The sequence below is a fragment of the Anas acuta genome, chromosome 1, assembly GCF_963932015.1.
Source record: "Anas acuta chromosome 1, bAnaAcu1.1, whole genome shotgun sequence".
NCBI classification, from domain to species: domain Eukaryota; kingdom Metazoa; phylum Chordata; class Aves; order Anseriformes; family Anatidae; genus Anas; species Anas acuta.
The window spans coordinates 91,189,295-91,209,436 of record NC_088979.1 but is presented as its reverse complement, the minus strand read 5'-3'; the positions used below and the strand labels follow the sequence as shown (position 1 = coordinate 91,209,436).

The 20,142-nt window shown below is 34.8% G+C and overlaps 1 protein-coding gene across 9 annotated transcripts in view; it reads left to right on the top strand.

The window, feature by feature from the left end:
* Positions 1 to 20,142, top strand: part of CNKSR2 (connector enhancer of kinase suppressor of Ras 2) — a 221,638-nt gene that overhangs the window by 122,608 nt on the left and 78,888 nt on the right. For 4 of the 9 annotated variants that reach the window (XM_068687493.1, XM_068687485.1, XM_068687545.1 and 1 more), the window contains 5 exons: positions 612 to 758; positions 10,518 to 10,651; positions 13,662 to 13,873; positions 17,123 to 17,212; positions 18,836 to 19,050. In XM_068687493.1, the coding sequence (XP_068543594.1) occupies positions 612 to 758; positions 10,518 to 10,651; positions 13,662 to 13,873; positions 17,123 to 17,212; positions 18,836 to 19,050 (798 nt within the window). The remainder of the gene's footprint in view (positions 1 to 611; positions 759 to 10,517; positions 10,652 to 13,661; positions 13,874 to 17,122; positions 17,213 to 18,835; positions 19,051 to 20,142) is intronic. The other 5 variants (XM_068687519.1, XM_068687509.1, XM_068687534.1 and 2 more) reach the window with 3 other exon arrangements.

Below are 20,142 nucleotides of genomic sequence, written 5' to 3'. Positions count from 1 at the left end.
GGGCTAATACTCAAGTAGAGGAGAGACTATTTCTGTCATTAATTTGCTGTCTTTTGGTTTTTGAAATCATCATGAAAGAAATACTATTTTAAAAAGGCCTTGTGATTCTGGTTTTATTTTTATAGTGGTGTGAAGTGTAGAAGATTGTCTTGAGCATCTTTGTGCTTGCATAAGCTGCTAGGAATAGAAGTAGTGTGAGTACATGTGGTTAGTGGATTTTATATAGTAACCATGGAGTATAAAGTGCTCAGTTTTGAATTGAACAATAGAGGTAGGAGCCAGGGCTTTTTAACCTTCTAGTCTCTAAGGTCTATGTAACAGAGCTTATTTTAAACCACTTTGAAGTTTTACTGTGTATTTACAGTGGAGTAACAATAGTTTATTAATTCTAAAACCTGAAGTGATACATATCCATCTTAATGCATTATAGTAATTATTTTAGTTGACATGATTTTTATGCAGTAATTTATTTTTGCCATTTCTAGAGTTAATCTCCTTTAAAATATATATACACTCCTATTGTGTTATTTTACTAATCATGTTTAAAAAGGGAACATTACATATTGAATACTGTACCTCAATTTTATTGTAATGATTTTACTGGTTACCAGGTGGGGTGGCAGTTGAAAAATTTGGTGAATGCACTACGAGAGGATCCGAGTGGTGTTATCTTAACTTTGAAAAAGCGACCTCAGAGCATGCTTACCTCAGCACCAGCTTTACTGAAAAATATGAGATGGAAGCCCCTTGCTCTGCAGGTAATGAAGCTTAATCATAAGTCATACACCATCATTTTACCTATAAATTATCTCAGTGATGCTTTATTGTGCTTCATCTCAGCAGCATATGGATTTACTCTTGTATGCTTTGAAAAATTGTTTCTGAAATGATTTCTCTGTAGTTTGTTCTCATAGGATCAACTGAAATTAAACCTGTTACTAGAACTTCTCAAAGTTAGGAAGTAATCAGCACAATGTTTTGCAAAGCAAAAATAGTAGCCCCAAAGAACTTTTCTAACCATGGGAAAGCCATCATACCTAAGAAAGTTATAAATTTTAGTTTGACTTCTTACTAAGCTCTCCATGCAGTATAAGCTCAAAGAAAGAAAGGAGGAAAAGATCTGTAGTTCTCAGTTTGATCATGGCACTATAGGAAAATTTATACTGTGATTTTAATCCACAAAGCATGTGACAATCAATATTTGCTCACGTAAATAAAGTTGTATCTATGTTGAAGTTTTACTTGAGATTGAACCATTGCACATAAGAAGGTGTAGTACAGGATGTCCAGCTGGATCTTTAATTTTAGGATGCCTGTAATGGTTTGAATGGTTTCATTAAAGCTTTCATATTTCACTCCAAGACAAAATGTCAGTGTGATGGATTACTCTGGGAAATAAAAGTTATCTCCAGACTGATGAAAGCGTGTAACCAACAGATGGAACTGAAAAATACTTTTATTTTTTTATTCAGTTCAGATAGAATAATGTTTAGAATTCTATTTTCTTTGCATAATGAGTGCATTCTTCAGTACATTTTTATTACCACAATAAAAAGTCTAATTTAAAATTAACTACATTTGAGAGAGAAAATACTTGTATAGTTTGTGCAAAAGGAAAATGAGATGTAGAAATGCTACTGCTAATGGCTGTGGTCTTGTCCGTTTAAAATATTAACAGGTTCATAAAAAGTATTAACAACTTGAAGAATCTCTCTCAACTATATATATTTTTATATATAAAAATATGTTATAATGGTTAAATGCCTCATTGTCTTTCAATCTGAGTAAGTTCCTAAATGACCGAGGTATCTTGGTCTTTCAGATACAAATTACTGACAATAGATGCAACATAAACTTTCAACCAAAAATAACGTATTAGTGTCTGAACATAAAATTTCAAATCTGTGTGCATGATAAGAGTGCATAAATGTCCATACTTGAAGGCTGTGAAAATATAAGTACAAATTAAAAATGCATATATATGCTTCATTGTTTTAAATGGGGACAAATGCTTTCACTCTAAATCCTTTTTGTGTGAGTTTTTTATTCCTTTGGTGAGTTGGGTTCATTCCCCTAAATATTCCTTTTTGTTTCACTTTATCATTTGTCACTAGAATAATTCAACTGGAGAATGCACAAGAGAAGTTTCTGAGACAGGCCATTGATGTAGATTATAGCAAATAAATTAATCTACAAATAAATTTAAGAGGGTGGGAAAGAGTGGGAAGAAATGGGATAGAAACCCATTTCCACTGTCTAAAATGAAGTCCGGTAAGAAAGTGAGGATATCTGTGGTCCTGTTACAGAGAATGCAGTCATGAGAAGAAAATGTGAGGATGTTTGAAACTCCATGCTCAGTTCCAGAAACAAAAATCCAGTTGTCTTTTAGCATGTTCTATTTCACTCTGATTTACATATCAGCATCCTTAGTTCAATACAGATACTAAGGAGTGCAATTCATATGACTTTATATATCTGCTGTGTGTATATCTACATTCGGGTTTGTCATTTTTACCTTTGACCAATGGTCATACAGAACATTTATGATTTCATACATCTTGACCTATTTTAGACTGATTGACCTTAGGTAGAGGTGAAATGAACCATATGTATGCCTATTTCTCTCCATTTGGTGATAAAGCAAGTGTGGACATCTAGCTTGAATATAAATTATGTCTGTAAAATGAGATTGATCTGACAATATTTAGAGGTTTTCTGTAATCTTACAGGTTTGGGTGGAGTGGTAACACTTTTGTTTATTTTTTTCCTGATAGCATAGAAAATACGTTTCTATGATAGACTAATGTGAGTACAAATAGAGACATTGTTAAACATGAGAGATATAATTCCAGTATCATGATGATATTGTTCTGATTTTTATCAATCATAACATCCAGAAAAGGCCAGAACCTCATTCAACACTTGGGTGCAGTGCACATATGTGCATCTGTTATAATTTGTGATGTCACAAATTGTGAGAAGCAACAGTTTTCCTAAATAGACTGAGTGACAAAAAACCTTCAAGATGACATAAAGACGAACTTCCGAGGCTGCATAATGTGGAGATTTCTGTTGTTAATTTACGCAGATCAGTGGTGAACAGATGTTAAAGTCCACTGGTGTTAAAGTTGAAATGCAGACTAAATGTGAAAATGGTGCTGTACATTTGATACATAAAAAGCAGCAAAAGCAGAGTGTAATTTTATAGCTATCAAAATATGAGATAATGTTTATTTTTTAGTTGTTCCATTTCTTTCTATATTCCAGTATTTATCCATTATAAAAGACAGAATGTGCTTTTTTTTTCTTCACATTTTCTGGGAAAAAAAAAATAATAAAAACACTTCTGAAAATCTTTTTGTTCCAAATTCACATAAAAGTGCTTTTCTGTAATAGGATCATGGGAGTTAGTGAGAGAGAATGGGGTAAAGTGATAGTAAATAAGAAAAAACATAAAGGAAAAGCAGTACTTCCATCACCTTTGGAAGTAAGGGAAATTACAATACAATGTTTTTCTGTATCAGGATATCATGAAATAACTAAGAATGTTATAACTGTGCTGTCATCCCAGAGCTAAGTTAATTGAAACATATGTATTATTCAACAGACACAAGCTATGAAGATATTATGACTCAGTAATAATTCTGTTAAACTACAAGATATGAGCAAAAGCCTCAAAAGACTTTGGAATAAGATATAGGGATGAAGTTCTAATAAAATGTGAATCAGGATCTGCAAACTGGCTGATGTTTTTTTCTTTGGTTCTGCAAATGGTGTGAACTAAGGAAAAACATGGTGTCACAAATTGCAATGAATGAGGTGGGAAAGTGGAAGTTTACCCTAATGTAAGGAGGCTGGCAAATGGATGGTATCAATGAGGATTTTTAATAGCTGTTGCAGGAAATTCAGAGGGTAAATATTTCAGTTATTAAAATAAGAGAGTAATTTACATTGAGATTTACGTTGGGATGTTTTAACTGAAAAAAAAAAAAAGATTTTAGTTCAAAGTGAGTAGTGTTGAGGCACTGATAAAATGCATTCTGCTTGTTTTGTTGATAATTCTATGTAAAAACAAAAGTTTGGCATTTGCAGCTACATGAAAAACTAGGCTTCATGGAAAAACAGTAAGTATACCTGTAGGTTGGGATAATGCTAGGTAAGTCTTCCGGTTCAGGCAGTAGGCAGGTGCTATCAATCAATTCAGTGTGTGACTTTTACATGGTATCCTGGTCATTGAACTATGCCTCCCATGCATCCTGTGTAGCAGTCCTGAAACTGATATCCAATGGCTTGATGTAGAAGAAAATAAAACTAACTATGGCTATACTTTATATATATATTTGTGCACCATTACATAATGACTTTGTATTTACAATTAATTGCATTAATTCCAGGTATAAGGTCAATCTGTACTGAAAGAAAAACATCTATTTTCCCCCCTCTTGTGTCCCAATTAAAAGTGCTTTGGATTTTTTTGTTTGTTTGTTTTGTTTTGTTTTCAGTCACTTGATGCTTGTCTGTTTTAATATCCATCAGTATCCAACTTCTTGCAGATAATCAAAGTCCTCCCTTAACACATTCTGGAATTATATCAATTTGGAATTTGTGAAGTCAAAGGATTTTCAGCCTGAGTTTTTTGTTATTGCTTTTATAAAATTTGAATTAAGCAGCTATGGCCTTAGGGGTTTTTTTGCTTGCCTTTGCAGTTGAAGGTATTCATTAATATGGTATTGTGTCACAAATATTAAGATTTCATGCCTGCAAGAGAAATCTTACTATATTTGCCTTTCAGTTACTTCCTCTGATACTCTGATCCATTGTGTGAAAGCTTAGAATGATATTTCAGATTGCAATGTTGTAACTGAACATGTTGAACAAAACAAATATGATTAATCTCTTTTTTCCTCTATTGACATAGAAGTGATTTAATTATCTTAGAACTCTCCTAATTTTTGTCTGTCCTCAAAGCAATCAACTGGTGGTTCAAAACCTAATAGAAATAAACATAATCTACTCTATTTTGTCTGTTTTGTTTCTCCTTGCCATTTTATATTACTTTTGGGAGGTTTCAAACAAAAGCTCCCTAAAGTGCAGTTTGAACCAGGGTGGAAATTTTGCTAAAGAAGATTCTTGGAGCATAGGAAACCTTAAGTAAGTCACTATCATCATGTTAGCAAGAAACTAGCTGAAAAGTCCTCCTTTGTTTCTGGAAAATGCTTTGTTAATTAGTCAAAAAGAAACTGACTACAGTGTGAAGACTCTTCATCCAGTGCATTTAACGTACAGAAAAGGAATGGTAGAGCAACATGTTGCCAGGCTTCAGCTAATTTAGAAAGCCATTCTGGTATCAGTGAAAAGGCTGTTACTAATAGTGTGATTTGGGGCAAGTCCACCTGCTAGCCACATCTTGTGTCTTGACTTGGAAAAAGCCTTCTGACCCCTCTACATACTTGACATTCTTCACCAAGCTTATTTAAATGTAATCTTTTGTATATTTAAAATAGTTCACTGTACTGTTTTTTATGTGATTAAATTTTACTGTTAAAATCACCAAGACCTCAGTATCTGTAGTTTTTTTTTGTTTGTTTGTTTGTGTTTTTTTTAATAGACTTTATTTTAGATTAGATATTCATCATATCTCCACTATGCTACATTCAACTTTTCAGACAAAACAGCAACAATAACAGCAGAGTTTTACAGAAAATACTATTATTTATATTGTTATTTTTCTTTACTTGACTATATTGCCTCCTTCATTCTTCTAGAGACAATGTTATATTCCGTTTTCATAATTTATGATTAGAATTAATGACCTTACACTTTTTAATCATTGCATTTGAATAAAATACTTGGTTCTTCAGTTGATTATTTGTCTTTTAACTACATGGGAACTGGGCATTTTTTGCAGCATTGTTAAAATGAATTCTGACTGGGTTTTCCTACAGTGTCTGAAATAGTTATAGTACGTCATAACTTCATGTCATGGTTCATCTTATAAAAGGTTTATTTTATTGAAAACATTTTGTTCAATAAATTGTGATAATCTTGGTTCGATATGAAAATATATTAACAGTAAAATATGTTTAGTAAACAGTTAAAAATGTTTATTTATGCAAATACTGTGTAAAGATATTACCAGTTAAAATCATGTATTGTTTTTTTCTTATATTTTTAAAAATCGTATGCCTTTGTCTGGAGTAATGTTTCTCAAACTATATATTGCAACTGCCAAGGGATCTATCTAAAGGTTCACAGAGCTTTTAAAAACATTAAACAAAACTTCAGATGGTACATAATTATTAATTATATTAATTGCTTGGGGCGGGGAGGGAAGCCGATTTACTGGGAGCACAATCTCAGTTTCCAGGATTGGCAATGAGTACTTATAGGAACTTCTGATTTCCCTGTCCTGGAGAACCTAAGGCTGCTGTGAGTAAAGCCAATTGTCTCTTGTCTGGTCAACTGACAATTTAGAAAAGGGTCCCTAAACACTAATGATTCTGAAGGAGGATGGTGCACCCAGGTCATTTGAGAAACAGTACTTCCAAATGTATTGAAACATGAATTTTTTGACTGACATTGTGTGTTAACATTGATGCAGAGCTTTATGTGAGATATTTTTGAGGCTATTCCAGTTTTAATATATAACTTCTAAACTTTCTTTGTCAGACTATTCCCATGGGATAAGTATTTAAATCTCTGGACCTGAAAACTTTTTATTTCAGTTTCAGCATTCCCAATTGCCTATGACAGCCTACTAAAAGGGACTGCAGCAGAAGAAAGTTCTAGTCCTTGGAAGAGAATTAACTTGGTGATAACACTGATCTCCAAGGCATCTAGATCAGGAATACCTGAATTGGAGTTCCATGTAATTTTCTGTTCAATGTACCCGCATGGTATAATATGGTCCACCGAATGGCCTGTAGTATGAACGTGATCAGATTTACTTGCAGAAGCACAGATTGACTTGAACTGAATGGTTGAGAAGCCTCTAAATTGCAATTCAAAATGCCTTGAGGGTGCACCTTGCCTGCAGGTCATATTCTGAAGGCTCTCTTTCCAACAAGGAGAGCCTGAAGACTTTGATTCCTTACAAAATGAAAGTTGAACTACTGTAGCACAAGGTGGTAGTTACTGCAGTGCTCTCTCCATGCCTCACTAACAGGAGAGCTCATTTGAATGCTTTAACCATGTTGCAGTTCTTTTAAAAGAACTCGCTGATTCATCAGATGAAGTGGTGATAACTATCAAAAATAGCAGTGATATATTTATACCACAAAATTTATAAATATATAAATTTATATTTATAAATTTGATACATATATAAATTTATATATTTATAAATTTGAAACTTTTGTTCCAGTTATGCAGCTTTTCTGCTTTTGTACAAATGAGCCAAAGAGTTGAGTCTGGCAATGTGACCCAGGTATACTAAAGACATGAGACATCCTAGTATATTTTGGGACAGTCCCAAAGGATTGTGCTTCCTCTTGTATGAGATTGTATTACAGCTCCTTTTGGGAGCTCCCGGTGTGCTGGGAAGATTACCTGCATCGCCATCCTGTGAGATACCACAGTCATTTGGACTCCTACCAGTTACACTGTGATTCTCACTGCTGAAAATGCTCTGTAATTTAACATGGGAACAGTCTGAGGGAAACATTTTACTTCCAGAGCTCTGTGTTAACTAGATAACTTGTGTATTTCTCTAGTAGACTGAATGTCATTTCTTCTTGTGGCACCTAGTGTTTTAACCACCTCACCTAGCCAAATATAAAAAACAAATATAAACCAAAGTTTGCATTTCTCAAAGACATGCAAAATCCACTGATTTCCACAGTCTCCCAGCAGACTCCTCTGAAGGAAAAGCTAACCTCCTTGTTGTCTATTCAGGAAACAACCTCCTGGCTGTCTATTCTCAGGGCCTCACAAAGTTACCTGGTAGAATCCTCAGACTTGAGAAAAATCATTTTCTAGAAATTAAGCCCATCTCATTCGTATTTAAATAGTTAAGCCTGGGTATTCCAGGCTGGGAAATTCTTTACCTGTGTCCTGTAGCTGTTCAGCCCCTAGTCAAGATTAGTGTGGGCTCAACAACTCATTGTAAGCCCAGATCACGGTTATGCTTGGGCACGATTTTCCTTATGTGACAGAAAACATAAAATTTTGATTGCCATGGGCCTTAGGGCCCCATTTCCTCTTATCAGCCTATTCATTCAGGTAAAGTAAAGGGCTGTCTTCCTCCTCAAAGTGGAGAAGAGAAATCCATCTGCCCAGCTTATATTCCTCTCAGTGTTCCTGCAAGTATGAGCCGTGAGCAACAGCTTGGGCTTAACAAGTGTAAACATGGTCTAGGTCACAAAATTCTTTTGTCTTAGAAGGAAAATTAATTCTACAAGCCATTCAGCAAGCTGCAAAGTGCACTTGTAATAAAAATGCAAGGTATCACAAAGGAAAAACAGCATTGCTTTAGTAAGTGTTTCAAGAACATCTGTGGCTATGGTGTCACAGATGAAAATTTAAAAGATAAGGATTCTGTTCCTCTGAAAGAGTTTTCTTTGAGTTATTTCTGTTTGTTTTGTTTTTCTTCCCTCAGTTTTGCTACCAACTTTAATCTTACTTTTTCAGACTTCAGTCTTCTGCTTGTTTTTTACTGGTTGTAATGTCTTTTACCTGTCTGGCTTTGTGTGTGTGTGTGTGTTTCTCCCTCTCTTCCTGTAAGTAATAGCTGTCTTTCATTGGCCTGGTTACAGAATGTTAACTCTAATGAGCAAGAAAATAATTTAGCAGTATCATTGTTTACAGGTGATGGATTTCTACATTCAAAAAGAATGAATTTGTTTCAGTTTATAGCAGTAGTTGTAAAGGTGGACTTGAAAAGTTTTAACAAGAAAATGTTGAGCCTACAGTTTATCATGTTTGAGATGACTAACATCTAACACGGCTCTGTTCCTAAAATACAGTAGTAATTGATTAAAGGATGCCTGAGGTGTCCTAGGTGGGATGTGTTCTTAAGATACAGATTGAAAGAAAGTAATGCAATGGTGGGGACTTTGTGTGAGAAGCATAAATTTAGAAGGGCTCATCACGAGCTTGTGAAAGGCCAACATTTTGAAAAAAAGTTCCTGTTCTTGAACTCTGTTTTTTTTTTTTTTTCAGTGTAGGTATACTACTAGAGTGTCAAGATTAATATCTAGAAGATGAGAACTGTGGGTTTTGTTATTGTTGTTGTTTGTTTTTGCACAGGAATGCCCACAGTTCTGTCATAAGTATTTTTAAGAGTACTGGCAGAAGGATCTTTCTCCACACCTATTTAGTTAGTATTCAGACCTTCTCTGCCATAAATACAATGTGAAATATGTGTCCTCCAGTAGTTAACTTAGTTCAGAAATTATAGGTGTGTTGCACAGTATCTCTTCCCCAAACCCTTTTCTTCAAGGAGTTCACTTCCAACAAGATAGAGAGGAAAGAACTCTTTCAAAGCAAAACTCAGTATTTCTTGAATATTAGATCCAGATTTTAGATGGTGTATGGAGATATTGTTAATTGCTGTTTTGCTAGTTTTCTGTTTATCTATCAGACAAGCCAAGAAGCACAAGACCAACATATTATTAACCACACTAGAGCAATCTAAGTTTGCTTCTCATTTCATTTTCCTGTATCTGCATCTATATAGAGACTATTAGCAAATCTTGCTATAATTTATAGTCCTGCAATGATTTAATAATGTCTTCAAATGGTTGGTCGTTTTTTAGCTAGCCAAGGTAGTTAAGTTAAAGAAGAAAAACACATATTTAATTTGAAAGAGAGATAAAGATGTGATTAAGATGGAGGATCATTTTTGGATGGGAATAATAGCTAGAATGCATGATCATTCTATGAGAAGGGTACAATTTATTTACCTGTGAGTAAACGTTACTTTGTGAGGAAGTATTCCCAGGGGAGTGAATAATAATAATAATAATCTACAGTTTATTCTGTCTCATAGCACGTGTACTCCAAGTATGCAGTACCTGAATTTACAGCATCTGCAGACATAAATTGAAGCTCTTACAGTTACTCCTTAAACTGTAGAGCAGATGGGGGAAGATGACATTCAATTTAATGCCTACTTATGTAGCTTTTAGTGTAAACACTAGACTTTTTTCTTTATAATGTTAGTTTAATTAAGGAATTCATTGGATTCTGTATGTTATTTACTCATAAAGATTTCACCAGTGGCTCTACTGATTACTGTTTTTATGGGCATTGGCAATACTTTTGCTTTGCAAGGGGGAAAAGGGAAAGATGTTATCAGAGACAATTTTATAAGCACAATACATGTCCATTCATAGTTGTATCTCCTTAAGTATAAGTGTTGTGTGTTTTTTTTTCAACCAGTTTAAAATCACACAAAATATTAGAAATGTTAACTATTTCTTCAACTTTATGAAATGTAGAATGTTTGTAGCTTTTTCAACTAGAAGTAGATAGTATTTAAGAATAATCATGATTTTCCTCTCTCTCTTTTGTACCAGCCTCTTATTCCCAGAAGTCCTACAAGCAGTGTTGCTACACCATCCAGCACTATCAGCACACCTACAAAAAGAGACAGCTCTGCCCTCCAGGATCTCTACATACCCCCTCCTCCATCAGAACCTTATGTTCCCAGGTAAAAAAAAATAATAATAATAAAATAAAATAAAATAAAAATTTAGGGCACTATTCATTGTCAAAAATACCTGTAAAATAACTGGCCATTCCGTTCCTATATGATCATTGGTATGCCCTGCAGGGTTAGGCTGCTAATATTTCATTTTACAGGGAAACTGGTTGTTAACAGTAGGTATGCTGAATCACACCCACAATAACCTGAAAAGGTGTCTTGTCCAAAAAACAGTCAGTAGCCTTTAGAAAGACAGGTTCAATTCCCTGTTTTCTCAAATGTGGGATAATTTCCATATACAGGATGTCCAGTCAATGTATTTTTAAATTACTTCTTGCTTTTCTTTTAGTTAATTTTCTTGCAAAAGTTGTAAGAGCAGTGTGTCCTTTCTTGTACCTTTCTTGTACAGTTTCCTGTACCTGAAGTTCTGTTTTTTTCTTAGGCTCTCATACCAGTAACTGCTAGCCAGTTAATAAGATGTGTATGACCTGATGATGACGAGACTTTCCTGGGGGCTATCCAAGAGTTAGGTAGATAGTAAATTAAATTGCCTAGTGGGGAGGAGAAGTTGTGATTCTTTGATAAATTCTTGCTCTTCAGAGATACAAAAAACTTTCCAGGGCAAAAAGGTGACTTTCCACTTCATGATTTAGATGATGCCATATGCCTTCCATAAAGCCATAAGCTGAGTCTTGAGTTCCTTTTTCATCCTTGCTTTGTCTGCTGCTTGGTCTGCTTTTATTTCTGAGGAAATTTATATATATATAAACTATATGCTAGTATATATATATATATATACTAGTATATATATATATAAAATATTAAATAAATATATATATTAAATAAATAAATATATATATACAGAAAGCAACCCAAACCAAAACACAGTCTTTGATTTCTCTTTGAACAAAGTAGTTATATAGTCAAGACCTGTCACTCTTCAAACTGGAACTGTACTGTCCTAAAAAATAATTAGTGCTTTTATACTGCTATTGATCATGTTAACTGCCACAAAAATACTTTTGTTATTTGAGATCTTCATTACACATTTTAACTATTTATTAATAATATGTCTTAACTCATGATGGTTAATGCAGTAGTTTGGATGAATTCTGATTAAATATTGTAATACATATTAATATAAGGTGCAATCATACAGAGAGAATATGTAGTTTTGAACTATTTTTGCCAGCTTAATCTTAATGGACTACGGTTCGTTTCACAAACCTGTCACATACAGTACAGAGTTTCTGAATGATCTGTTTTGGCATTTTATCTGTTCTATCAGTCCATGATTTACTGTATTTAAGCATATCTGTATTTTGGGTATTATCAGCTGTTCGATATCTGTTTTTCAGTTTGTTGTTGCTGTTCCAACGGGGAATGAGGAAAAAAAAAAAGCCATCCACAAACCCTTCTCTTGTTTCTGGAAGAGTAAAGGATTTGATACTTTGATGTAAATTGTAAAACCCTAAAGCCTTTTTACACTGATAATACAGTATACAGATATTACACCCACAGACACTACAGCTGCCAGCATAACCACACAAAAATGGCATGAGAAAGTGGAATCTACCCTTTCTTTGTGCCAATTACTGACAAGTACAGGTCATAAATTAGTGCCTGGCTAAGTCTGTTGAGTGTCTTTGTGGGGAGAGAGCTAAATCCCACATCTCCAGTAGGCTACAGTCAAGATTATTTGCCTGGGGGTTCTGCACTTCCCTTAACGCTGACAGTGAAGGTCTCTCCAGAGCTGTCTGTCTGTCCTACTTGTCATGGAGATCTCTTTGTACCAGTCCATGAGTGTTGACAGGAGACGGTGCCCATAGAGGTCGTATGTATGCATCCTGCTTCTTCCTCATGGTAGCTGCATCATGGATTAACATCTGGCTGTTCTGCATCAGTCTCCATCATTTTACCTGCTGGCATCAGCACCATCACCAGGCAGGTCTTCCCATGACAAGCTTACAGCCCTAGTGGGGCTGTGCCAGTCCCACTCCCTAAGACAGCACCATCCCTACTCTTGGGAAAGGCTGGCAAAGAGAGCATAGTGGCTGGTGGGGTTTTCTGTTGCTCTGGTGTCACTCCCAAGCCAGGTTGGCCCTGTGTCATCCTGTGGGTCTGCCTGGATCCCAAGAGGGGTCTTTTCTATGTCCTCACGCAGAGTCTCAGGGAGCCAAGGGAAATATGGGTTAGCATGGTGGTCAGCTTGGCACTCACACAGCAGTCCAGAGGGGAGAAGCTCTCCAACAAGGCCATGAGGCCCCAGCTACTCTCTTAGCAGCCTCCCTTGCATTTCTCTTCTCAAAAATTATTTTCTGATTAGGCCTTTTGCAGCCATTTTCAACCCTACCAGCAGTTTGGAAGTGAAACAGTGGGAAGGAAACAGTGATCTGGTTGGTGAAGGGAGTGCCTTGCAATGCATTGCTGTCCTAGGACAACAGCTCATGATAGGTTCCACACACCATTTCTGGCACTGCATGGACATACCTGTACAACTCCGAGGCCTCAGTGGGCTTGTTCAGGACTTTGTCAGATGTCTGTACGTCATTGGTCCCTGATTATTTTTGTTTTGGGGTTAATTTGTTAGGAACCAGATTGAATTTGTCTGTGCTTATCATTTAACCATGTTTTAAAACTATCTGATGCAAAATGAAAGCATGAAAGAGTAAGATCAACGTTATTTCCTTGCCCTAAATCAAAAAATGCTAGTAGCTTCTGAAAAAAATCAACATAGAAAGAGTAGCTGCAATTCACCTTTATTTGAATTATTCTTTTCAAGAGAAACTGTTAAGATTCAGTTCCATTACAGCAAATAAGCAAAGATGTGTGAGATAACTAGCATAGACATACTTATATGTGCATATGCAATGTATGATCCTAATTTTGACGATATCTGTTTGCAACTTATATGAAATCTTGACATATTCCCATTTTTTACTGACATATTCACATTTTAAAAAGAAAACAAAGTCTTATTCCAATCTATTAAAAAACACTTTCTTGTTTATTAAAGGGACGAAAAGGGAAATCTCCCATGTGATGATGTTGGCAGACATATTGTAGGCAAACCGGTTCATACAGGATCCGAATCTCCAAACTCATTCCTTGACCAGGAATATCGAAAGCGCTTTAATGTGGTTGAAGAAGATGCAGTTTTATACTGCTATGAGTATGACAAAGGAAGAACAAGTGGTCCTGGAAGGAGAGAGAGCACACCAACATATGGTATGGCGTTGATCTGATAACAATAATCACCATTTGTTTATTTTACAATTTCTTCATGCATCTGCTTTTGTATTTAGGCATGAAAATAATTTCAGTGGCTATTAAATTTGCTAAGAATTCTGTACAACTTCAGTTTAATTTCAACCAAAGAGCTTATTCAAATCTTTACTCTCCAGGTTATTTTCCCTTTGAATCTACTGGAACTCTTGCTTTACCTAGCAACTTATTTCGTCTTTCGACTAGGAAAATTGGTTTTCTATTGCCAAATACAGAACTGTGCAATGGTAGAATTGTTAGAATATAGAAGAAAATGAAGAGGCAATCTCATTTTTAAAAGAGTTATTTTGACTACCGTGGTGTTAACTCAGCACACAGTTGAATGTTCTTTCACCTCATTTGCTATGTTATTTCAATTATTAAACTGAGTATAAACTGCATGTTGGAGTTATTATAGTAATCCAGACATCCCTTTGAGAAGAAGACAGAGTTAATTTATGAGGAAGCATATATTTGGTACATTGTACAGTCAAGCTCCAAAATCACTTGGGAACCTTGATACAAATTGAGCTTGAGCTCTGTAAATTATCTTCAGGACTTCAAGCAATATGCTTGCACAATCTTAAAGGATGTGGTTTCATAAAATGCACCTGTTCCACACAGCCATACAATTGTGCTGCAAAATCCTCAGTATCTTTTTGAGTTTGAAGTGTTTTCAGGTGTTTTCTAACCATGCCTATACTGTATGAAATAAATGCTAAATGTTAAAGTTGATATATTAATTTTATTACTCTTGTATCTCAACTATTATACTTGGTGTATGTAGTCAGTTCCGTTAACAGAGAGGTTATCTGTTCCAGATGTTAAATTTAATACTAGTGGTCTAGAGGGAAGAAGAACACATTCTTTGTTCAAGGACTGCTGAATCCATTATTTTATTACAGGATAGTTTTTGTAGCCTTTTTCCCAATTAACTGAAAAGGTTAGAATACATAGATCAAAGACTGTACTGAAAATCAGACATTATTTAACACTTTTATTATACAGCATTTCACTTTTGATCTCACTTCTTTTTTAATGATTTCACACCACACAGTCCATTTTCACTTAAGTATATTTTCTAAAAATATTACCATTTCAACATTAAATTCTGAAGTTCCCCACATGGCATTTGTTAGCACAAGATTTGTGGCTAGACATGACCTTAGAATTTCACAGAAGTCTGGAAAATGAAAATAACACCATTCTGGCTTATGGTGGCCCATTAAAGAAGGTCAAATGGAGTTCCAAGGCCTAGAGAAAAAATTGTTTTCAACATGTACTTATTAATTATATTGTGGCATTAATTTTTTTTTTTGTTTAATGCTTCTTAGCCCGCTTTCATGAGGGCCCTCTATGATTTCTTTTTTTATGTATCTATGGGCTTTTTAACACTGTTAACCAATAGACTTCTTTCATATTCTTATGGGCTTTCAGCTGTTGTATAATTGTTTCTAGTTGGCCTCAGAAAGCTTAAGTTCACATCCTAGTGATGAAATTTTCCTGAATGTAGTCATCAGGGAAAACAGATTTAGGGGGAGGCAAGTGGAGATTACTAGTGGTAGCAGACAAATGAAACTCAGTTTTGAGGAAAGAAACAAATTTGGTCATTGCAGTTTTATTGCCAGATACAAAAAGCATGCACTTTGAACACCTGGAGATATTATGGAAATTTTGTTATGGCTATAGCTTTTGATAACAGTCACTCTTTATGTGATTTTTTTAGTTTTGTATCTGTTTAATTTTACAAGTGCTTTCCATAGGATACTGTGAATTCAGACTTACATAGAAGAGAAGATTTCTAGAAAAAGCGGCCATTAAGTTACTTCTAATTGAGGATACATGAGCCTAATATATCCACCCTCATGAAATGACTTCTTAATGATGTGCTTTAAATCTCATTCAGACTTAAAAATGTGCCCATAAATAATAAAATAAATGATAAAAAGTTAAACGTATACATGTTTTTCCCAAGTAATTATGTATATGTGAACTGATCTTGTGGTCTGTACACGTTTTTAAACGTGTAAAACGGCCTTTTACCATTATTCTGCATGCATGGTATGTTTCCAATGGATGCCATACTTAAATACATAGATTGACATGTATAAATATTTGTTTTCATTATAACCAATTGTCCTTTTCATTGTATCGTGTGTTTAACATAAACGTGGAATAAGAATGATCACCTTTATGTAGTGGGATTTCTTTTAAATAACTAACAGGACTTACGAGTTTCATTTATTCTTTTTTTTTTTTTCTTTTTTGTTAAGCTCTGATACTTTTCAAAATAATAATATTTTTCCAAATTTTATTTTCTGTGACCAGCAGATTGATTTTAGAAAAGAGCAAAAGCTGGCCTTGTTTCTGAAAACATTTTGTTTTCAGTCTGCCAGATATTGTGCCATACTCTATTTTTCTTTTTTAACATGCTGTTTAACTTGCTAAAAACTACAGATCACTTTAAGCAACCCCACTAACTTGCATGGCACATTTTCACTGAATTTCTAATGGTATTTGTAGAATTCTTAGGCAGAAATTATAGTTCATAGCATTTTTAAAAATCAATTCTGCAGCTTCCAAATCAAAACATAAAAGATACAGTAGTTGTATCTTTTCTGTCACTTGCTGACATCTGAAATCAATGTGAATTTTCCAATAGTAATGCACTTTGCTTTCTGAAGAGGAGATGCCATAAAAGAAACTATAGAGGTTTTCTCTTTCCTTTCTTATTCAGTCACTAACAGATCTTTTAAACCTCCCAGCAAACATGCTATTTGAGAAGATACTTTAGCGACGTGGACATATTTATTTTGCCAACAATTCATTCCATATATGCATTAAAACAGTTCTCTATATGTGTGTGCCAGGGGCTTCTAGCATAATAAATAGATATTGTTCAGTGAAAACTAAACTAAGTAATTTCAGTGTGTTTCTCAGTCTCAAACATCAATCTGCTGATGATTTTGTAGGGCACTGGATTTCTTCTCTGAATTTTAAAAATCAATTAAAAAGTCCGTGATGTACTTTTAGCTGCTTCTTCTTCTGTTAAAGAAAACAGAACTCCTATCTCAATCTCTTGTTCAGAGGCTATGCTCTTTCATAAGCAGCACTGTAGAATAGCATCTTAACACAATTTCTTCTTTCTCTCAAAGAATGTTAGTTTAATACTGCATTATGGTGCATGATCTCAATTTTTTCCTCTGTTTCCAGGGAAACTAAGGCCTATTTCTATGCCAGTAGAATATAACTGGGTGGGGGATTATGAAGACCCCAATAAAATAAAAAGAGATAGTAGGAGAGGTAAGTGATCTGGACACACATCTTGTACAAGGCATTATGGGTTTTATCATGCTTTAAGACATGATAATATATAGTTCAAGCTCTCATTTTGCTGCTTGCTTAGATAATTGTTTAAGTGGACCTGTTTTAGGTTCTTCCATTATGTATGCGTATTTTTTCTCAGTGCCTCTATTAGGACTGAGGACTGCTCAACCAAACAAAAGAAAGTCATGATTGCAAAATCATGCAGTTTGGCTTAACTTCATATTGGCATTTCATTGTTTCAACTGTTCATTTTGAAATTGGCCTTATTTTTTTGTAATACCAGAGGACAAAAATTCATGGTTATTACTGTTATGCTTAAATGGGAATTATATTAAACTTCTGTCTTCATGAGTTTTTTCTTGTTGGCAGTGGTGCTTATTTTTGGATAAAAAACATTCTAGAGAAATACAGTATTCACTTCAAAACCACAGAGGATAAGTTTTTCAAACTCTTTTTTATGAGACTCAACTGTGCAATTTCACATACAAAATGATAACCTCTAAGCTAACCATTATTTCTTGGGAGCAAGACGTTACAGTGATGGTAGATATTTCCATAAGCACATTAACGCATAATTTCAGTAGGGATCAGGAAAGGAAAGTGTTAGGAATTAGTAGGAAAAGAATACAAGACAAATCAAGAAGTATTCTTGTGCTGCTGTGTAAGTTCTTGTACATGCAGGATACATGTATGTGTGCAGTTCTGGTCTCTCCATCTCTCAAGAAAACAAAACAAAACAACAGTAGAATTGAAGAAGGTTCAGGGAAGGACAACAGAAATGATCGGATGTATAGAGTGGCTTCCAAACAAGGTTAGGTTCAGTAGGCTGGACATCAGCAGTTTAGGAGAGTGTAGGAAGGATGCAATAAGGATTTATAAACTCTAGTATGGAATCAAGTAGATAGATAGGTTTGTCACTTCTTGTTCCGAAATGACGTGAGAGGCATCAAAAGGTTCCATCAGGTGCTGGTTAAAAAGAAGAAGAGCTGGCTCCTCATGCAGTTTTGTTTCAAGCTAAGGAACCTAGTGGTGGGAGCCTGTGAATACTAAGTGTTTACATGAATACATGGGAAGATCAGACAAGTTCTTGAAAGGCATATCTGCTAAGGTTTCCTAAATTCATAAACATTGCTTCTGTCTGAGAAGAGCCCTCAGCTAGAAGCTGATATATGCTGGGAGAATATTCAGGGAACATATGGATGATTCAGTGAACAAGCTCAAGTTACGTGTAAATGTATGGCACTGTAAGACTTTAACTGTTCATTTAAAACCTTTTTTTTTTTTTTTTTAAGATAACAGAGATAATAATGTGTGCCGTTGTTGATTTTTGAAAACTTCAAGACATTTATTCTTTATCTTCTTTTCCTTTCATTGCCAAAGAAACCAGAAACCTGTAAGAATCATGAATTTTCCCTACCAAAAGATTCATCGTTTTCTTCTTATACACAGACCAAAGAAGCAAATAGATTTTGTTAATGAAGTGGTCTTGAAGACTTAAAATTGACAGTAGATTTTAGCAAGAGTATTATGTGTTTTGTAAGGGGGATTGTGATACATAAAAATTCATAGTAATGTTTTGCATTACTTTTCTTCCAACAGAAAATTCATTGCTTCGCTATATGAGCAATGAGAAAATAGGCCAAGAAGACTACATGTTCCAAAGGAATAGCAAAAAGGATACTGGGAAAAAATCAAAAAAGAAGGGAGACAAGGGTAATAGTCCAAGCCATTACTCATTGTTGCCTAGTTTACAAATGGACTCATTGAGACAAGACGTCATGGGCACACCTGGACCAGAGACCACTTTGTACCACGTGAGTAAAAATAACATTAACAAAAGTTGTTGCTCTGTTTGTGATGAGAGACTGCCTTATTTTTATAGTTGCATTGAAGCCTTTTTTAGATTGCTGCTCTTGCACTGATTTTTGTTCTTCTGACAAAAACTTTATGCCAGTGAAAGACTTTAAAATACTTAAAGTTGCTGTTACAAATGTAGGATGGAGATCTATAGTTTTATCTAGTTTCATCTACAGGAGATCTAGTTTTATCTCCTGTAAGTAGAAGATGTTGTGTTTGAAATGGAGTGTGGTATCTCTGTGTTGACTGGTTTACCGCTGATGGAAAGGGAAGAAGCAGCAGTCTGACAGGCTGGAAAGCTTCTTTCTGGTATCTATGTCACTGTAATATGCAAAGTTGCATTAGATAACCCCTTTGCTACAGGTATTCAAAAGGCAGTAAGACTTGTGAGAGGTCTTTGTTTTTCCTTTGAAGGAAGAGACTCTCTAACATGTGTAATTGCTCTTAACATATAGATCTTATTAACTCAGATTTGAAGAAAGAGATTCTCCTGAATATGATGTGAAAGGAAAATACCAGTACCTTGCTAGTTTTTGAATGTGTTGAGAAAATGGGGATTGAAGGTTACAGCATGTTTTAGATATGCTATTTTGTTCATCCCATAAAAGCATTTACGTTTTCATAGCTCAATAAAAGTTGTCATTGTAGAGTAATACGTGCATTGTAGTTGTACACCAAAACAATAGAAATAATCAGAGCTACCTTCATAGAGCTACCTTAATTCTCTCTTCAAAGAGAATGTTATTTAGATTGCCAGTGTCTAAGGGAGGCAGTAGTGTGGGCTTGTCAGGGACTTTGCTGTGAAAAACAGGCAGGTATAGCTTCACTCTGAACTTGTAAGAGACAGGTTCGCTCTTCAAAGCAATATAAAACTGCTATTGTATTATAGTTGCTGTAGGTTAACTGAAAGTAATAGAGCTTTTACATTCCTTTAGATTGTTTCAATGGTTGGTCCACTGGCTTCTAAAACTCCTTTTTGCACTATAGTGTATAAGTCTGATAAATTTCAGAGATGCCACTTAGTATTAAAAGTAGATGCTTGTGGTGTA